The sequence below is a fragment of the Mustelus asterias genome, chromosome 2 (assembly GCF_964213995.1).
Source record: "Mustelus asterias chromosome 2, sMusAst1.hap1.1, whole genome shotgun sequence".
NCBI lineage: Eukaryota > Metazoa > Chordata > Chondrichthyes > Carcharhiniformes > Triakidae > Mustelus > Mustelus asterias.
The window spans coordinates 160,685,721-160,706,857 of NC_135802.1; the positions used below are offsets into that span (position 1 = coordinate 160,685,721).

General features: G+C 40.0%; 1 protein-coding gene across 4 annotated transcripts in view; it reads right to left on the reverse strand.

The window, feature by feature from the left end:
* Positions 1-21,137, reverse strand: part of relch (RAB11 binding and LisH domain, coiled-coil and HEAT repeat containing) — a 101,098-nt gene that overhangs the window by 68,060 nt on the left and 11,901 nt on the right. For all 4 annotated transcript variants that reach the window (XM_078199884.1, XM_078199876.1, XM_078199870.1 and 1 more), the window contains exons 2-5: positions 18,126-18,215; positions 4,945-5,016; positions 4,782-4,846; positions 769-882 (exon numbers count right to left, since the gene is read on the reverse strand). In XM_078199884.1, coding sequence (XP_078056010.1) covers positions 769-882; positions 4,782-4,846; positions 4,945-5,016; positions 18,126-18,215 — 341 coding nt within the window. The remainder of the gene's footprint in view (positions 1-768; positions 883-4,781; positions 4,847-4,944; positions 5,017-18,125; positions 18,216-21,137) is intronic.

A 21,137-nucleotide genomic window follows, 5' to 3' on the forward strand; every position in this document is an offset into this window, starting at 1 on the left:
ATTTGAACTCATGGTCTCCAAGAATCCAGTATGATATCAACAATGGTATCCTTCATGGAGGCAAAATGTGAAATAGAGATCACATTGTTGGTGCTTTTAGCTCGGTAACTACAACACTTAAAAATCACCATCAGCAAAGATAGCAGGAAAATATATCACAGTTCGCGTCAGCAAATCCTTATTTCCCATTGCAATTTGGTGATATAAAGGCAACTTCTCCATTACAAGTTCCTGTGTCCGTATTTACAATGTAAAGTACTTACATCATGCTGACAGTATACTCTCCCAACAGTGGTGAAACCACAGGACATTATTTTTGTACCTCTGCTCTTCAACCTATGTTGCAGAGAAACGCCCTTGCCCTAACTAATTCTTAGTTCATTGCATGCAAAATTACTGCAAATTTCACTAGTTATGTATAAATAATATATCAAAGCTTTAAGGTTTTATTTTTGTAGCTGACTTTAACACGGAGGTTGAGTCACACGCCATTTGGCCCAATTAATCCTTGCCCTCTCCACCAGTGCATCTGAAGACGACAGAGTTTTGAATCCCTCTCGGCAAAACTGTACGCAGTTAACAAATATTTATAAGATCAACCAGGCATAAATGTACTGGTAACTATCCACCTTGCCATTAAGACATGCCATTTAAAGGCAATAACCAGAGCCAATTCACAAAGAGGTGCTGCCTACATCATAGAAATAAAGCTTTCAAATGTTAATTTATGCTGGGCTGCGCATCAACATAAACTTTAAACATTATTACCTGGTCATCATTTTCATCTGAAAACGTTATTGAGGTGAGTTTGTAATTAATCTTCAATAAATATTCATTCACTAGGAAATTTAATGCTCTTTTCTCAAGGGGTTTAACAGCTTCCTGTAAAACAAAAAGAATGAGAATTTGAGCTCATAATAAGGCAGTGGATCCGAGAACATTCCGTGAAAGGGAAATATCAAACCTTTCCCACAAGAGAGATCTTAAAAGTGAAGCAATTCGGAAATTATGAATTTTGAGGCCAGATGAAAAGGGATAAACTTTACCCTCCTTTAGTCATTAAAACAATCAACCTTACAAACAATCAAATTTGAGAAACATGCAAAATCCAGTCAGCCTCAACACAGAGAAAGAATCTTTTAAAATAAAAGAAACAAAACCAGCAATACATTAATGATGCAAACTACCAAAGGCAATTTTGAATCACATTCACCAACGAACCTTGAAGATCAAGGCTCATTTTTCCCCCAAAAAAGCAAAGTGAAACTAATAATGCCCTTGATCTATTTTACAAAAGGATACCCATAACCTTTGCTTCTTTAACTATTGTATTTAATATTTTGATTAAAATGTTTCATTAATATACTTAACCAATTCTATTTCATCTTTCTTCAGTAGCAGTAAATGACAAATAACTCAAAAACCAAGTGTTAGGAAAACAAAGCTACTTTAAAGAGATCTATCTTTGTATTGGTAAGCATTAGGAACAAGGTATAGTTTCAAGTGGGTTAAATTTAATTTTTCCATGGAAGGGTGAAACCGATGGTTAGATTCATACTGGACAAAGGTGTTTGGATGTGTGGGGGATGGTTTCAGTTCCTTTTTTTAATTCATTCGTGGGACATGGGCATCGCTGGCTGGCCAGCATTTATTGCCCATCCCTAGTTGCCCTTGTTCGGAGGCAGATGAGAGTCAACCACATTACTGTGGCTCTGGAGTCACATGTAGGCCTGACCACGAAAGGACTGCAGATTTCCTTCCCTAAAGGACATTAGTGAATCAGATGGGTTTTTTCAACAATTGACGATGGTTTCATGGTCACCAGTAGATTCTTCACTCCAGATTCTTGAATTCAAATTCCACCATCTGCCGTAGCGGAATTCAAACCAGAGTCCCCAGAACATTAGCTAAATTTCTGGATTAATAATCTAGCGATAATACCACTAGGCCTCCTACTATGCTTTGAGGGGTAATGGCGTGAAGAGTAAATAAAAAGCAGAAGCATGTAGATGGCTGCTTAGCAACTGGAGGCCCTTTTAACATAATGTTTTTTTTTTAATTTAGTTTTAGCTGGGTATGTTGCAGTTGAAGAACACAGTGCGTGGGTTTCCTCTCACAGTCCAAAGATGTGCAGGTTAGGTCGATTGGCCATGCTAAATTGCCCCTTAGTGTCAGAGGGACTAGCAGGATAAATATATGGGGTTGTGGGGATAGGGCTTGGGTGGGATTGTGGTCGGTGCAGACTCAATGGGCTGAATGGCCTCCTTCTGCACTGTAGGAGTCTATGATTTTAAGCAGACAAAGTGTTGAGTGAAAAAGACAGCTGCAGCAACAGAGCTAAAGTGGGAAAGCAGAGGTAAAAGTTTGATGCCATTTTAATAGAGTCTGGGAATTGAGTGTTAAAGCAATTATGAACAGTTAAGACCAAGAAATCCTAAAGGGAGAGTTAAAAATCCTGGATTCAAGTGGAGTGGAAGCTTTGTTTAAAAGTCGTTTCGAAAACATGGACTGGATTTCAGAATGCAAACCGCTGATGGTAAGCAGTGTTGTAAAAGACTTTAAAGTGTTTCCTGGGAGTGGAGTTTGAAAGCCTTCATGTGACAATCACCTCAATGCACAGGCATTCACTGGGGTTCAGATCAGAGAGAGTGAAGAGACTTTGTGTAACTGAGACCATTGTAGTTTAAGGTATATTTTGTAATCGGCGTTAAAACTGTACGTATTGGTTAAAATTAGGGGGGGGGGGGGAGAATGGGGGAAGTAAGGGAGTATTGTATCATAATCCAACCTTTCATGTGTAATATTTTTTTCTTGTTGTTAAAACTCATTAGCTGTCCTGTGTCTCTGGTGCTGCATGTTTTCTAAGCAAAAGTCAAAGTTACAGTCTTGTGAGCCAGGGTTTCATTCTGGGATCTCACCATCCAATTATACCAACTGGGATCGTAACAAAAGCCAAGGCTCAGTTTATGCAGGGTACCATTATCATGGTTGTTTTGTTAATAACTTCAATATACTTGGAACTCACGGAATTATGTCATAATCCAAAATACAGAAGGAAGGCATTTGGCCCATTATGTCTGTGTTGGTTCTTCGAAAGAGCAAATATTTCCTTTTCAATTATCTAATCAAATTGAAAGTTAGTCAATCTACCTCCACCTCCCTTTCAGGCAGTGCACTGCAATCAGGAGATGCCAGATAGGACAAGGGGGCTGCAAAGACACCCGAAAACTTGGGAATTGGGGCAAAAAGAATGTCTTAAGATGACTGAAGTTCAGAGAACAGGGCGCCCCTCCCACCCCACATCTCTTTATTTACTTTATTAAACCCTTCAATTTTGAACATCTTCACATTTTTCATGCATGGTATCAATGCCTTCCGAGCTTGAATCTAAAATCATTACATTGAAATGCTGTGTACTCAAGTCAAACGAAAAATAAAAGGAACAACAAAAACAATGAGATCAGTCACATAGAAGATGCCATTATAATTTGAGTACCTAAATTTAACAATTTGAATGCATATTCTGGAGATTAGGAAGTGCTGAATTAAGACTATTGATCATGCTTGCTGCTTCACCAGCAATCTAACACATTGCATCACTTTAGTTTTTAAAAACTTGCCATATCATGTTTAGATAATGCACAAGAGGCACTGCATGAGGTACAAGAGAATTCCAGCAACCAAATTATCTATATGCACCCCAATTCCAGGTTATGCATTCCAATTAGTTTAACACGGATGAACTATTTCTAGTACAGGAATTTGAGGATTGGGGTAAATCTTGATGATGAGCATGCTTTGGAGCAGCAAGGGAACAATAATCTCACTGAATCAGGGGATGATGATATCATGTGCAACTCAGAGCTGTGTGAGTAGAACTGCCATGTTAGGACTTTGAGGACTAACAGAACACAGCAGGGAAATGATTGGGCAGAATGTGTAGAGGATCAGACTTTTAAGTTTTTGATTTGATTTATTATTGTCACATGTATTAGTATACAGTGAAAAGTATTGTTTCTTGTGCGTTATACAGATAAAGCATACCGTTCATAAAGAAGGAAAGGAGAGAATGCAGAATGCAGTGTTACAGTCATAGCCAGGGTGTAGAGAAAGATCAACTTAATGCAAGGTACGTCCATTCAGAAGTCTGATAGCAGCAGGGAAGAAGCTGTTCTCGAGTCGGTTGGTATGTGACCTCAGACTTTTGTGTCTTTTTCCCCGAAGGAAGAAAGTAGAAGAGAGAATGTGCGGGGTGCGTGGTGTCCTTAATTATGCTGGCTGCATTGCCGAGGCAGCGGGAAGTGTAGTCAGAGTCAATGGATGGGAGGCTGGTTTGCGTGATGGATTGTGGGAGTTCAATTATTTGTCTACAGTTAGAGGTTATGGGGCACTTCTCATACTTGCTGATTTTTCTTTGGGATATGGGAGGAGGGAGCAGGGGTGGGGGAGGTGACCTCATTAGATCTTGCATGTGCAGAAATTGTTGGATTTTGCGATGCATCAACTCATGCAAGCTGGTATGCTATTGTTTCTTTCTGTTGCATTGGAACCAACATGAGAAAGTGATTCTTATTTAATTGCCCTGACAGCGAGATGATAAAGTCAAAAATAACATAGAAAGTGCTGATATCGAGGGAAAAAACTACTTACCTCTGCAGGGGAGCAAGAAGGTTGAGCAACTTATCATAGGTTAGACAAAGCACATGTCCAAAAATATGTTTTCAGATGCAAACAATTAATCTGATGGGATTGTAGACAAATTCTCTCCCATGAAATCTTACCTGAATTTCAGGGCTGGATTTATAATTTTTCCGTTCCTGTAAAGGAACATCACTTTCTGTGAAGGCTGAAAAAGCAAAAATAGATTTACACGAATGTTAAAATGTTCCAGGCTTGTTTATGCATTATGAAAGTAGAAAGAGAAGAAAGTATAATGTACACCACCTGCAGCTTGTGTCAGGTTGGCACGAAGGGACTGAATGGTCTCCTTGGCTTTCCGTAGTTCAAATTCCAGGACTGGACAGGGATTGTATTAAACACACAGAGGAATCCAACCAAGAAAAAGGAAAAATAAAAACAAGGATGGGTGTGAAAATAAAAGAAAAAACAGTTTTGAAAACAGAACGCATGCAATTTATGGAATCTTGTGAATACATGCAGCAGAGTTTGCATAAGAATAGTTTGGTGAGATTTTTTCCATACTTTCACACACAATGCAATTGATCCAAATCTTCAATTTGTTAAAAAAAAGTTTCCGAATGAACAATTAAATTTTCACCACTAAGAAAAGTAGCTATACTTATATCCCTATAGCAGCCATTGCTTCCACCATTTCATCGTTATAACGGTTTTCAAAATTTCAAGCGGATATCGTCAAATATGTTCAGAAACATGGAGCAAATAAATTTCAAATTGACGAGTTAATTAAAATGCACCAGAGATAATTCCAGCAAATGTAAAATCATCAGCGGCAATTGCAAATTTAAACATAGCTCCACGTTCTTCTGAAATAAACTATACATTGACACTAAAAGGTGAATGTACACAACATAATAGCATTTCAAAATAAAACTCATTTGCAGAACACGACACCAGACCGTTTATAGTCAGCATCATAGTGCGCATGGACTGAAATTTAGTGCACCACTGATGACAATGGTCCCACTCTTTCTTGTACTCAACTGGTTCTGTATATCTATAAGATGGGTATTGGTTCGAATATTATGTGATACAATGCAAAATGGCGATCAGGAAGTTTGGCAGCTCTCTGACACCTCTCTAACAGGTAAAAGGTGAGCAACAACAATTCTGGATTTGATGGGTAATTTCATCAGCATCAGTTTTCAGCTGGATCACTGGATGTAACACACTGGTGGAATGACAGTTTAAGACAGGTTGGCGTGACTATCATGTGGACATACTGTGGCACCATTCTAAATGTGCATTTTTGAATTTGTGGTCCATATTTAGCTTATTCGGTAAGAATTTGTTTTAGTTAAATGGGCTTGCTTCATTTTTGGAAAACAGAAAGCAGAGGTTACATAGAAACGCGGAAACCAGAAGCAGGAGTAGGCCATTCGGCCCTTCGAGCTGATGTTCAATGCTTACAACTGAAGCCCCAGTTAGCTTCTCTTAAAGTCTAATTCCACTGTTAGTTACGCATTTAACCGATTGTAGTTGGCTGCAAACCCACTGCATACCAGTCAATATGTAAAGATATTGCTTGCAACCTAATTGCCCTTATCAATATAATGTCTTGGTAGCTGTTACCTTCTATTCTATTGTTGAGGAGATCACATTATCTTCTGAAAAGCTTGTTCTGACAACAGGTTACTCAGTATAATTTTCTTACGACTGAAGCAGGGATATACAGTTGAGCAACGTATGATCATACTTCAGTTTGTAACACGTCATCATCCAGAAGTATAAGATTGCAAGTTCGAATTGCTACGGAAGCTCAAGTTTGGTTTTGTCACTAAATATGGTTTTATTATATCCTGTGTGCACTATGCTGTCAGAAAGACGTGCACTTGCATCTCCAGCTGTGACGGGCAAGATTCACCTTGCAATTTCCAACTTTAGGGGAAACAGTGAATGGAAGAACTGTACCTGGAGGTCATTTCCCGTTCTTTTTATAGATTTCTAACTGTATACTTAAAACTTTAAATTGTTTATGGTTTAATACAAATAACTGCCCTGCTGAAGAGAAAAAAACCTTTTAAATATGTCATGTGAGATAAATCTTCTGTGGCTTTTAATAAAATGACATCCAAATAGTGGGAGTGATTGCACCAGTTTGAAAACCCAACGCCACTGATTATACCGAGGCATTTGCTTCCAATCATAAATATAGAGCAAGGTGAAACATCTAATTGCATCACTGAGGTGTAGTGGGCGGCAAGGTTTGGGGAAATCTTTACTCTAATGGGCTGTGTCAAAAGGCTCGTGGAAGTTCAAGGAAAAAGAATGGCTGCACGATTATCAAAAGAATGATGCTACCCTTAGTTTACAAAACACATTTTTTGTAGAGGCACCTTATAACGACACCTCCAAGAGGTAAAATTACCACTTTGGGCCCAACCTACAACCCCCACCTCCTCCCCACCCATGTTTCTGCTCACTTATATATTTCTGGATGCAAAGTCTGTCCTGACCTGGGTACAAATGGGCAGCATTTAAATAATTTTTCTTTTTGAATTATTTGTTGATACATTTACAAGTGTTAAATTGGTAAAAGTTGATTAATGCAGCCGAGGGTGCAGGAAACATATACAGTTTAAATCCTTGTCAATCTACCACTTGTGAGCAACCCAATTTTAAATTACCCAAATAGTTTACAAAACGATATACAAACCAATTTTCTGATTAGATTGGGGTACGTTGGTAAGTTTCTCAGCAAATTTAAAGAAACAATTCATTCGAAACATAATTTATACAGTTCTTGACCCAACGTTAACAGTTTAAGTTTTGTATTCCCTCAAGGGCCCGCAAAGGAGTGCAATTAGTCAAACCCCCAACACAGATTAATTCACCCTGGGGGTGGCCAGTTTTGTGGGCAGGGTCAGCTTCCAGTTAGCTGCCTTTTAAAGTAAACACAAAAAGATTGTGAAAACTAGATTTGCAGTTAAAATTCTTCATTTGGGTGACACAAAATAGCAGGGAATTGATTAAAAACACAATTGAATGGAAACTCCAGGCCAAAATATCTATTACAACATCAGCCCCAGTACGTCCATATACTCAATATACAGGGGACCAGCATCAAAACTGCACACTGCGCAGTGCCAAAGTTAATAGGTATAGATTGTTTTGATATCTCCCGTTACACAACAGTTGCCCAAATACAACTCAGTGAGAACATAAAAAGAGCGAGAAATGGCTACTTTTTCTCCCTGTTTAAAACCCAAATATAAATTATAACTATTCTGCTAGACACTTCCATTTTACATCACCTGTTAATTCCCCACTGCAGAGTTACTAAGATGCTTCCCCCACCTCTCCTGAAAGAAAAATCAAGCAGTATTGTTAATGTCTCTGTTGATATTAAATTCCTGTCAAACGCAACTGTTACGTTTCACTGACATCTTATTTAAAGCCAAAAAATTAAAAGCACTGTCTAAAGTAAAAAAAGTATGGAAAAAATTCACAGTTTCAAACGGTCAACAAATCATGGTAAAGTTACAGTTTGGACAAAAATCAAAGCTATCTAATTAGGTCTTGAAGTGCGCTGACATAACCTACCGTGCTTCTCATAAAATGTATGCACAGATCAAGAGCTAATATACAGATATGAAGCATGGGCTAGACAGTATTCTAATGCATTGTTGATCTGCAGGTACTACACCATATGGAGTGCAAATGGTGGTCAGAGATTTGAAAGTTTAAACCAGCTTTTCTGAAAGATGCATCTATCCTGGGCATCACTTTATAATCGACCATCTCTTTCCTTCCTGCCCTGGCATTCTCTCCAGCCCATCGAAACGAAAGCAGCATTCTGCTTCTGCAGCGATGCTAACACTAACTAGGCACTCCACCCACTTTGGGAAAAGGAATTTGTGACCATTTTACTTGGAAATACTTACATGAATGATGATTTCCGTTAAAAATTAACAGCAGTGTCAGTCCTACATTCTGCACTGGACACAGTGGAGGACCAGAACTGCTGTAAACAACAGATAAAATTTACACAATGAAAGTTGATGGGGGCAATTTTCAACGTTGTTGTACGGCCAATCATCTCAACGCTTGGGTGTCCCTGATTTTAATCACGCCAGTATTATCTTTCAGCCCCAAGCCCTAAAATCTCCTCCTTAAAACCTCTCTTTCCTCCTTTAAGATGTTGTTTAAAATCTGGGTGATTGACCAAATGGCCACCTGGTCTAATATCACATTTCCAATTCCTTGTCAAATGTTGTTCGATGACACTCCTCTGGTGAGTCTTGGGACAATTTGCTGTGTTAAAGATGCTATATAGATGCGAGTCTCGTTTGCTTATGGAAGAACTCACTTGATTTTCGTCCCATCGATTTCAATGAGATGAACATTGAATGAGCTGCACAACAGGGATCTGCCCTGCCATGTTATTCTGTGCAAGAAATGATGCTAACTGTTTGAACTCACTATATTAGCATGAAATTAGCAGGATCCTGGCCTCAACATCAATAGCATTTTCAGACATCTTGCTCACACATGTAAATATGCCAACTGTGCTGTTCTTCTGTCAGGTGTAAATATTAATCTAATCACACTGAATAAACAAAGATCCTGGTTTATTTTGGAACATTGATGCTAATTTCATTAATTAGGGAAATTTGGAGGGGGTTGATTAGATTGGGATTAAAGGGAAAATGGTGGGAAGGAGGTGAGGGGAAAATGTCTTGGAAGAGCAGTGTGTGGACGAACAGTGTTACGGATGAGATATCTTCTAGCAGGACGGTGGGCAGCATGGTGGCACAGTGGTCAATACTGCTGCCTCACAGCGCAGGGACCCAGGTTCAATTCCTGGCTCGGGTCACTGTCTGTGCAGTCTTCACGTTCTCCCCATGTCTGCATGTGTTTCCTCCGGGTGCTCTGGTTTCCTCTCGGTCTGAAAGATGTGCTGGTTAGGTGCATTGGCCATACTAAATTCTCCCTCAGAATATCCGAACAGGCACCAGAGTGTGGTGACTCGGGGATTTTCACAGTAACTTCATTGCAGTGTTGTTGCAAGACTACTTGTGACACTAATAAATAAACTTTAAGGAACACTGTTTAGGAACTGAATCACTGATTAGAACTTGCACAGTACATGCCCAGCTAAATTTTCACATTATACACAAGTGTGCTGACCATTTGATCAAATACTGATGATTTCAGATGGCCACCAAGAATGCCTACAGTAATGAGGACCGGTGTGGTGTAACCATGCAGGAAAGGCCTTAAACAGGGATTTAGGAGGGCAAAAAGGGGCCATGAAATGTCCTTGGCAGGGAGGATTAAGGAGAATCCCAAGGCATTTTGTGTGTATATAAGGAGGAAGAGGGTAGCTGAGGAAAGGGTAGCTCCACTCAAGGACAGTGGAGAGAATGTGTGGAGCCAGATAAGGTGGGTGCAAATTTACTAGTACTTTGCATCAGTATTCACAAAGGAGAAGGATATGGTGGATGATGAATGAAGAAAGGAGAATGTTGACATTCTAGGATACGTTGAGATAAAAAGGGAGATAGTATTGGAGGTTTTGAAAAACATTAAGGTGGACAAGTCCCCAGGACGAAATAAGGTCTATCCTAGAATATGAAGAGAGGTGAGGGAAGAAATTGCTGACGCCTTGGTAAAAATCTTTGTATCCTCTTTAACCACAGGCAAGGTATCAGAGGACTGGAGAGTAGCTAATGTTGTTCCTCTGTTTAAGAAGAGCAGAAGAGAATCTGGGAAATTACAGGCCTGTGAGCCTTACATCTGTGGTAGGGAAATTATTGGAGAAGCTTCTTGGGGACAGGATGTACTCACATCTGGACAAGAATAGGCTTATTAGCGACAGGAAGCATGGCTGTGTGAAGGGGAGGTCGTATCTCACAAACTTGATTGAGTTCTTTGAGGAAGTGACAAGAAAATTTAACCAGGGCAGGGCAGTGTATGTTGTATACATGGACTTTAGTAAAGCTTTCGATAAGATTCCTCATGGGAGGCTGATACAGAAGGTGAAGTCATATGGGATCCGAGCTGAGCTGGTAAGATGGATACAAAACTGACTTGGGTATAGAAAGCAGAGAGTAGCAGTGGAAGGGTAGTTTTCTAACTGAAGGTCTGTGACAAGTGGTGTTCCACAAGGATTAGTGCTGGGGCCTCGGTTGTTTGTAATATGGAGGAAAATGTAGGTGCTCTGATTAGTAAATTTGCAGATGATACAAAAATTGGGGGAGTATCGGATAGTGAGGAGGATTGTCAGAGGATACAACAGGATATAAATCAGCTGGAGACCTGGGCCGAAAGATGGCAGATGGAATTTAACCTGGACAAATGTGAGGTGATGAATTTTGGAAGGTCTACTTCAGAAGGAAAGCATACAGTAAATGGTAGAGCCCTTAGAAATATTAGCATACAGAGGGATCTAGGCATGCAGATCCACAGTTCCCTGAAGGTGGCAACTCAGGTGGACAAAGTGGTCAGGAAGGCATATGGCATGCTGGCCTTCATCAGTTGGGGCGCTGAGTATAGGAATTGGAAAATCATGTTGCAGCTGTATAAAACTTTGGTTAGGCCGCATTTGGAGTATTGTGTACAATTCTGGTCGGCTCACTACCGGAAGGATGTTGATGCATTGGAAAGGGTGCAGAAGAGATTTACCAGGATGTTGCCTGGTTTGGAGGATATGGACTATGAAGAAAGGTTGAACAAACTTGGGTTATTTTCACTGGAGCATCAGAGGATGAGGGGGGGATAAGCTTCAGATTGGATAGTCAAGAATCTTTTCCCCCCCAAGGTCAAAGAGTCAATTGCTCAGAGGCATAGGTTGAAAGTGAGAGGGGGGAAAATTTGAGAAATATAAGGGGCAAGTTTTCCCAAACAGAGAGTGGTGAATGCCTGGAACACACTGCCAGAGGAAGTGGTAGAAGCAGATTCTGTAACAACATTCAAGAGGCATCTGGATAGATGCATGAATAGGCAGGGAATAGAGGGATATGGACCAGATAGAGGCGAGAAAATATTAGATGAGAGGTATCTATGTTGGCACAGACTTGGTGGGCCGAAGGGCCTGTTCCTGTGCTGTACTGTTCTTTGTTAACGTTAGGTCCAATACCATGTGATTTACACCCCAAAAAAGGCAAAATGTAAACTAGTTTCAACCCATTTGTCAAAATATTTTTGCTGATTATGGACCACGCCAAGCACCAAGGTGTCGGATTAGGCCCACCACATAAAATGAAAGACACCTCAATTTAGAATTTGCTAGTCTTGCTACTTATGTAAAATTCCAATTTAATTAAAATCACCCTAATGAAATTAAAAGTGACTTTCCACACCGAGAATATTTTGAGGAGAAATCCAGCACGAGGGGGCATGGCTTTAAATTGAGGGGGGGTAGTTATAGAACCGATGTCAGGGGTAGGTTCTTTACCCAGAGGGTGGTGAGGGATTGGAATGCCCTGCCAGCATCAGTAGTAAATGCGCCTAGTTTGGGGGCGTTTAAGAGATCCGTAGATAGGTTCATGGACGAAAAGAAATTGGTTTAGGTTGGAGGGTCACAGTTTTTTTTTTTAACTGGTCGGTGCAACATCGTGGGCCGAAGGGCCTGTTCTGCGCTGTAATGTTCTATGTTCTATGTTCTATGTTTCAGAATCTCTTGTAAAGTTTTCCTTTCTACAAAGAGCCATGAAGATATACCAACCTAAATGGTCTGGTACCAGGAGTCTCTTAAATTGTCACAAACCAATCAATGGTATTTCTATGCCAGCATTTATTACAATGTTGAACAGAAGATATGACTATCCCCAGGAAGTGGATTTCCTTGATTAGTTAGAGATTTATAAACATTTGGAAATGAACAACTCTCGAGCAATTGATGTTATTTCTGCTGGGGTGGGGCAGTGGAAAAGGGGAAGAGGAAAATTAAGTAATCCGAGCAATGCAAAACGTTAGTCAACTTTAAAGATTAGATTAGCTAATTTTTATCACTAATTAGCATTAAAGCAGACTTCTTCGAAAATGTTTTAAGGCATTTATTTAAGACAAATGCATAGTTGGCCATTTGACCAAGAGAAAGGTAGAGAAAATTGTACATTTACACTCAGTGCACAGCATCCAAAATTCACATTCATGCCATTTCCCATATGAAAAAGATAACTTGCATTTATATAGCGCCCTTCACAACCAAAGGACATCTCAAAGTGCTTTATAACCAATTAAATACTTTTGAAGTGTAGTCACTGTTGTAACGTAGGAAAGGCAGAGGCCAATTTACAAACAGCAAGCTCCGACAACAGCAATGCGATAATGACCAGATAATCTGTTTTGCTGATGTTGATTGAGGAATAAATATTGTCCAGGACACCAGGATAACATCCCTTCTCTTTTTCCAAATAGTGCTGGGGGATTTTGTTTTTATATATCCACCTGAGGCCAGATAGGGCACTTCCAACAATGCAGTACTCCCTCAGTAACTTCAGCGGTTATCATAGAACCCCAACAGTGCAGGAGGCCATTCGGCCCATCGAGTCTGCTCCGACCACAATCCCACTCAGGCCCTATCCCCATAACCCCATACATTTACCCTAGCTAGCCCTGACACTCAGGGGCAATTAAGCATGGCCAATCAACCTAACCCGCACATCTTTGGACTGTGGGAGGAAACTGGAGCACCCGGGGCAAACCCACGCAGACACAGGGAGAACGTGCAAACTCCACACAGACAGTGACCCAAGCCAGGAATCGAACCTGGGTCCCTGGCACTGTGAGGCAGCAGTGCTAACCATTGTGCCACTGTGCCGCCAATAATTAGTTTTAATTACTTAACACATCTAAAATTTACACATGCATTAATTGAACAGCAACCAATGTTCTTTCAAGAAAATCATTCAATTGGCGAATTTGTAGCTGGTTTTCCACAAGTTTGGGGTGGAATTGAAAAATCAGACCAAATCGTAGAGATTGAAATGCATCAGTTATGGCAATGCCGTATATTTGGGAAACTGCGTGCTCTGCTATTCCACACAAGCCTCAGCTCAACTGCACTGCAGTGTGGAAGCAATGGGAGGAGCAGCTGCTCCTTGTTTAGTATGGATCATGTGCTGGAACAAGAGAATGCTGTTGGTCAACGACTGTCACTCTGCTTCCAGTGAAGAAATCAAGAACTATTAAGCATGGAGCTTACTCCAGGAGTAGATGATTTTATCAAACTAGTGCTAAACCAGAGAGATTTAGTTACATTCAGGATTTGACTACCTTTCCAATAACGCAGATCAACAGTGCAGAACAACTAATTCGAATGGATGGAAATAGAAAGAAACGACAGAATTTCACAGATGCGGGAGCATGTTGTAAACAGCAAGATGTGGCATCAATAAACTACAACACATAGAAACATAATACTGGTGAAACAGAAAGGGATCATATAGAGATCAGGTTACAGCAACCCAGCACTGATGAATACTGATGTAGGTAAAGCACACAGGTATAACATCTTCATGGACATGATGCTGGTTTAAACATAGAAATACCAGCCTGCTTTCAGCTAGTCACCTGTAAAATATATCTTACTCTGCTGTATGTTTTTAAAGTTTACTACTATTCGTAAAACCCAATGCTTATTGCCAAGCGTTTTAGAGACTTCAGAATAAAGTACCAGTCACTTAGGTTACATTGCATTTGTTGTGTTCTTTATTTCAGCCAGTGGACAAATAATTGCTATTTTTGAGCTATAAATATGCATCTTTGCTGCGGATTGGTTTAGATTCGCAATAATAGTTCACCTGTTTATTATTTCACTTCGAAAATGAATTACAATCTTGAATAAACCAAGTTTGCTTCAAATGTTATGTATAATTTACGCAATTTTCCAATTTGTCTACAATATACCTGTACTGGGGTACTCACTTTAATGGCTGCTCAGTACAAGTATTTTGCAACATGCAACACTTGAAATATATTTGCAATAGGAAACAGGATTGTTCAAAGCTCAATAGAAGTATGGGAGTTTAAAAAGACTTGCTAACATGTGGTTCCATCTCTTGGAAAAATATTTACAAAATGAAAGCATCTCCATAGAGCTGTTCTCACGTGTGCCGATAGTTACATATAAACATGCCTTGGAACTACAAGTGCCTTTTCAGCATGGCTGTGATGCATTTGTGATCCCAAGATACATATTTTCAATTACAGGTCAGTTCAAAATCAGTAACACCCCTTGCCCCAATAATCTTCAATAAATAATAAACAGGGTTAAAGCAAAAAAAAAAGGAAAATATATCAAAACTTTTATTGGCACACAATTTCCTGGTTAAAGTGTGCAGCAAATTCCATCTTCCTTGCATCTTCTCTCCTCTGCTGTTCACATCAGTCTAGCTGGCAAAACTGTTCTGAAGCCGATGCTAGCACTAGTCAACACCTCCCTCTTGCCCATTTGATAGTGGCTTGCCTCACTTGGTTTCCAAAGCCACCTGCTGTTGAGCTGCTTTCCTGCCAACAATGCAGCATTGAGGCTCTCCTGGAACCACTGCAAGCAATCTGACACACACGGCCCATACTTGCACTGCTGGTCTCCAGAGGCACTGGATTTCAGGTGGTTGGCTGCAATCCAAAGTAAAGTTGTCTGGATTCACTAAACGTCTGCAGTCCTAAAATTGGGTTAAAGATAAAGTCCTCTGCTTGATGGATTTGGAGAAATCCCTGTAGGATTGCAGCCAGCTGCACGTCTCAACAACTCAGGATCTTAGTTTAGTTGTCACACACCATAAAAGGTCAAGTACTTCTACTGTAATTTATCCTGGAGAGCAAGGTCAATCTGAACATTCTTATTTCAACTTGGAGATGCAATATTTCCAATTAAAGACTTGTGAAAATTCTATCCAGTTATAGCCCAATTGCAATACATACTTGGAGCTTTAACAAGATCTTCAGTTTCACTTACCAATTTTGTAAGCTCATACAGGTTACAGTCGAGTCCTAATTTAAATAATGAAGTCAAACAACAATGAAATTCCTAACATGAATTATTTCATCCTTCTATTGAAATGCACAATGTGATATCATTCATAGAGATTATTGAGCTTCATGTAACTTGATGCAAAATGTTGGCCTTTAACTTTAGTTGGGAAATAATAAAATGGATTATAACAGCTATCAACTGTCCAGAGTCACCAATGACACACTTCATTTAGCAACTTATCAAGGAGGGACTTATTGAGGAGGGCTGCAGCTGAAGATGTCAATATTAATCGGATCCACTGATAGTCAACACCAGCAATGTGATGCATGCACCGTCAGCTGGTAATTCATTTCTACGTCTGTTCCACACTAAGTACAGGGTAAGTACATCAAGGTAAATCCACCCAGAAAGGTTGATAGTGTTTTCTTTCTTGAACAATATCATCCGTGTATACAAATATACAAAACACAGACAAACTGGAGCTGGGATGGGACAACAAGAAGAGGGAAAAGGAAAGATTGTGTCCTGTCTAAGGTGGCCTTTTCCTTTAACTTCTAGACAAAGATATTTCTACTCTGTTTGGAAATATCAGTTTTTCTAGCTATTTTCCCATGATGAAATCTCATCATCCAAATTTCTATTGGACACCACAATGGTTCATTATGGAAACAGACCAGGAAATGTTTTATTTCCACAGGGAGCCAGTGTTTTGCATTGGAGTGGGAGCTGACTGAGGAAGCACAAGTGTGTCATGGTGGGTAACAAGACTCCAAAACAGGGAGAAGGTATTTGCCTTGTTAACTGTAAGGGGACACTAGCAGAAAATCCAGTGTCAATTTGTAAGCCAGAAAGACAAATGAAAAGAAATAGAATGTCCCATTCTTCGCTTATAGTCAAAATAGAAGACATTACTCGATAGAATAATGTCGATAGGGTGGCACGGTAGCACAGTTGCTTCACAGCTCCAGGGACCTGGGTTCGATTCCCGGCTTGGGTCACTGTGTGTGGAGTTTTCACATTCTCCTCGTGTCTGCATGGGTTTCCTCCGGGTGCTCCGGTTTCCTCCCACAGTCTAAAGATGTGCGAGTTAGGTTGATTGGTCATGCTAAAATTGCCCCTTAGTGTCCTGAGTTGCGTAGGTTAGAGGGATTAGTGGGTAAATATGTAGGGATATGGGGGCAGGGCCTGGGTGGGATTGTGGTCGGTGCAGACTCGATGGGCTAAATGGCCTCTTTCTGCACTGCAGGGTTTCTATGAGAATACACAATCTTTGGCTGGACAAGTCCTCATTAAGTTATTCGGCAAATAAAGCGTTTGATCAGCCATGATGTTCTGAAAAATCAATACCACATTTGTTGATCTCCAGTCGTGTTGCCATTAATGCTACAGTATTCGACACCTTAAAGGAACCTCAAAAGGAACAGAGCAGCACTTAACTCCAAGTCTGACTACAGTTATCTCAATGTGTAAATTGCACAATTTAGCAATCCTGCTAAATCATATAAAGAGCTAGACACTTCAATAAATTCTCATCACTGCAGGCAGTGCAGGAATATTATTACTCAATATGTCACCAGCTTTTCCAATTATTCCTGCACATGTGAAAATGGGACTGGACTTCATTTGAATGCTGAATTGCAATGTCATAATTTATTAGTTGAACACACTGCATTTCAGATTGAAAAGATGAAGCGCATTTGCACAATACTGAATACAATTCTGATATTAAACTTTGTCAAGCGTTTCTTCCTACCAGTATTATAATTGCCACTGTTTATTCTCTCTGTAATGAGATTATTTGGCAGCCACTATATAGAATATAAAATTTACGTTACATTTAGAGTAAACCTTTACTAAAATGTCCTGCAGAAACAAATAGGTTTTAATAAGGTGCAGGCTATTGCAGCAAATCTTTATCTTTCAAATTTTCCTGCCTTTCTCTATCCACACACCCAAATGTTTGTTCAGGGCTCAACCAGAGGAAACAAAGTCGGGAGATTGAAAGGACCCGTCAGTCAGTTCCCCCCCTCCCGACTAAACGTTACTGGTTACAATTAAGGCCCATCTTATGGCAAACTTTAGTTGCAACGGAAATTCAAAACTGTGCTAGCCAAGTCAGCATCTCAGGTGGCTTACTTTGCGTTTAAACTAATTGCAGTGCTAAATAAACTCCGAAAGAGAAGCCTTCATTGTGAACAGCAACCCTCTTTATAGCAGCGAAAGAGGTTGGTAAAATTGTATGGAGTGGGGTGGGGTGGGAAGGTACATTCGATTCAATTTGCATAACTTGCAAACAAGTAGAAATTCCTTCTGGATCATTTCTATGATCTTCTATGAAGTAGAAATTCCTTCACCAAACATCAGGACAAAGCGTGCAAAAATAGGAGATTTGTCCAGCCTAAACAGGATTTAATTACAAGTTTCTCACATTTACCAAGAATCTGAGGCACGCTTTGAGGTATGTTGCCTATATTTACGCCAAGACATGCAAGAGGATGCTTACCTGCCACCCGTTCATCAGTCTCCCGATTTCCATCATCAGAATACCGAGCAAAATCCAAAGAATCTAGGGTGCTGATGCTGCCAGCTCGATCTAGCAAAACAAAAAAAAAATGAGTTAAATTTTACATTCACATCATTTGTTAAAAGAAAAAAAAAAATCAATCCTCCAATTCCATTTGTGACCTTGGAATCTGTTTTAAAACCGCTGTTATACTATGTTATTGGTCTATTACTAGGAGGCACAAGCAGCAACTTATACACTGCAAGATGCACAAACCATTCACTTGGTAACTGTTTGCAAGTTTTGAAAGTCTGTGCACTTTATATACTCAGAGACCAGTTATCAGGAAGCCAGGGACTCGATTCCATTTATGACACAATGCCAAGAATTTGAACCATCTCAAATAGAGGGCACAACCTTTTACTGACGCCTCAATTACACCATCATATGTTATCCTGAGGTAGCAATGAGCAGTTGCACATTATTCGGAAGGTGAGACACCAGCCCAATTTGTAAAATAACAGCCATTTTCTCATGCCCTTCCAGGCAAGCCAAGGTGACAGATTAAGAGAATGGGGTAAAACTGCTGCAGGTGATATTCAAAGCAGGTAAATGTTCAATTGAACCAAAGGATAGATCAGGGTATTTATAAAATAAAATGAACAGCTAGGAACATGAAGTTCATGCACACAGATCAGTAAATTGCAGTCAGGTATAAACAGTCATCAAAAAAGCTAATGAAATACAAGCCTTTATATCAAGATGACTAGAATAGCAATAGCAGGAGGTTCAATGAGGGGCTGTATGATCGACTTGAAATCTAACAGAAACAAATCCAAATATTTTCTTAAGTGAGAACTATGTAGGAACAAAGGAATGTTAATAATGGAGAAGACTTACAAGGACAAAAGCAGTAGAGAGAGATGAGAGGTATCAGGAATGACTGAACAGATTTTGAAAAGAAAAATTTAGTGCTCGAAACAGGTCTTTAAAATTATGGCTGCGTCAGGCAGAGTAGATGTGGAGAGAATGTTTCTAATTGTGGAAGAGACCAAAGTGAATGACCATAGGTAAACAAGATAGTAACAAGTTCAATGAGGAAGTGAGGAGAAATTTCTTTATCAGAGTGTGGTTCAATGTGGAATACACCACCACAGGAAGTGGTTGAGGTAAATGCCACAGGTGTGTAAAAAAAGGGGAAAAAATAAAAAAATCGATAAACACAGATGAAAGGGGAATAGAAAGGTATGCGGAAAAGCTGAGATGAGGTGGCAGAATGGGAGGATACTGGGTGTTGGCTATAAACACCAACACAGACGAGCTGGGCTGAACAACCTGTGGCTGGATATCCATGCAAGTGCCCCAGCATACAAGTTATTAAAAATCAAAAAGGTCTTCACCTCAAAGAGGTACAAAAGTGGCAGTTTATGGATCTCAGGTTAGACCCTACTTGGGAGTGCTGCAGTCAGCTCTGGGCACCACATCTCAGGAAATGATATCCTCTTATTTATCACTACAACTCCTGCCCTTTGAAATACACATCCATTTTTCCACCACTCAATACTTTTAAACACCTTCACTTCAACTGACCCTTTTGCCCTACCATCTCTTGTTTGGACTGCATTGTTTTTACCTCCTCGGCACAAACTTACTTTCACAAAAAGTGCTATTACAGCAGCTCAGTGGAGCTAGGTGGAGCGTATTGTGCGTTCAATACTGGCAAAACACTTCTTGGGACTAGATGCAAATCCACCCACACAGGATGAAAGGCTCCAAGAGTCCTTTGTGAAAGAAATCTGAATAAAATTCTGAATAGTAAGGAGTCGACAGCACAGAATTATTCTTAATTTGGCATTAGTTGGTAACTAAACAAGATTGCAACTTGGTTTGGCTCTGCCCAAGACTGCAAGAAACTACAAAAGGTCGCGAATGTAGTCCAATCCATCACACAAACCAGCCTCCCATCCATTAACTGTCTACACTTCCCGCTGCCTCGGCAAAGCAGCCAGCATCATTAAGGACCCCACGCACCCCGGACATTCTCTCTTCCACCTTCAGGAAAAAGATACAAAAGTCCAAGGTCACGTACCAACCGACTCAAGAACAGCTTCTTCCCTGCTGTCAGACTTTTGAATGGACTTATCTTGCATCAAGTTGATCTTTCTCTACGCCCTAGCTATGACTGTAACACTACATTCTGCATGCTCTCCTTTTCTTCTCTATGAATGGTATGCTTTGTCTGTATAGCACACAAGAAACAATACTTTTCACTGTATGCCAATAATGAATCAAACCAAAATCAAATCAAACAGATATTTGGTGGTTGAAATGAATAAATACTTTATTGGTAAAGGAAGGGGTGGTCTTGAGAGACTGGGGCTAAGACACGACACATTGCTCGAATGGGAAAAAGAAACTTCACACTGCAAGAGGTTATATTACACCAGACCTTGTACCCCATTCTCCAATACCAACATGCTTTCAACTTGATAAGGAAAAACATAAAAAAATGCTAGTTACAGCTGATCCTAAAAACTAGTTTTCACCTTTGCACTGAAAGTAGCAGTAATGCACCGAGAGAAAGGATACTTTGATGAATTGACATTTATGCTCAGTTTGAGCTGGACATTGCTTCTAATCATTAAACATTAGTGTTGCATGTAAAAAAATGCAATTGTATAAAAGATGATCTGAAGTAATATCATGTGAGAATGACATGTTTATGTAGAGGTTTCTCTACATTTCCTCAACAATTTGGATATCTACTTCCCAACTTTTCCCAATGTCACTCATTAGCTAACCTGGAGGTGACACACGGTATTAACCTGGGGTGACTGCTTCGCCATTTTTTGGACTCCCATGTGCAGAGTCTCTGTGCTATTATTCACATGGTGGTATGGTCCTGATGAAAGTTAAAGTTTAAAGTTTATTTATTAGTCTCAAGTAAGGCTTACATTAACACTGCAAAGAAGTTACTGTGAAATTCCCCTAGTCGCCACAGCCCAGTACCTG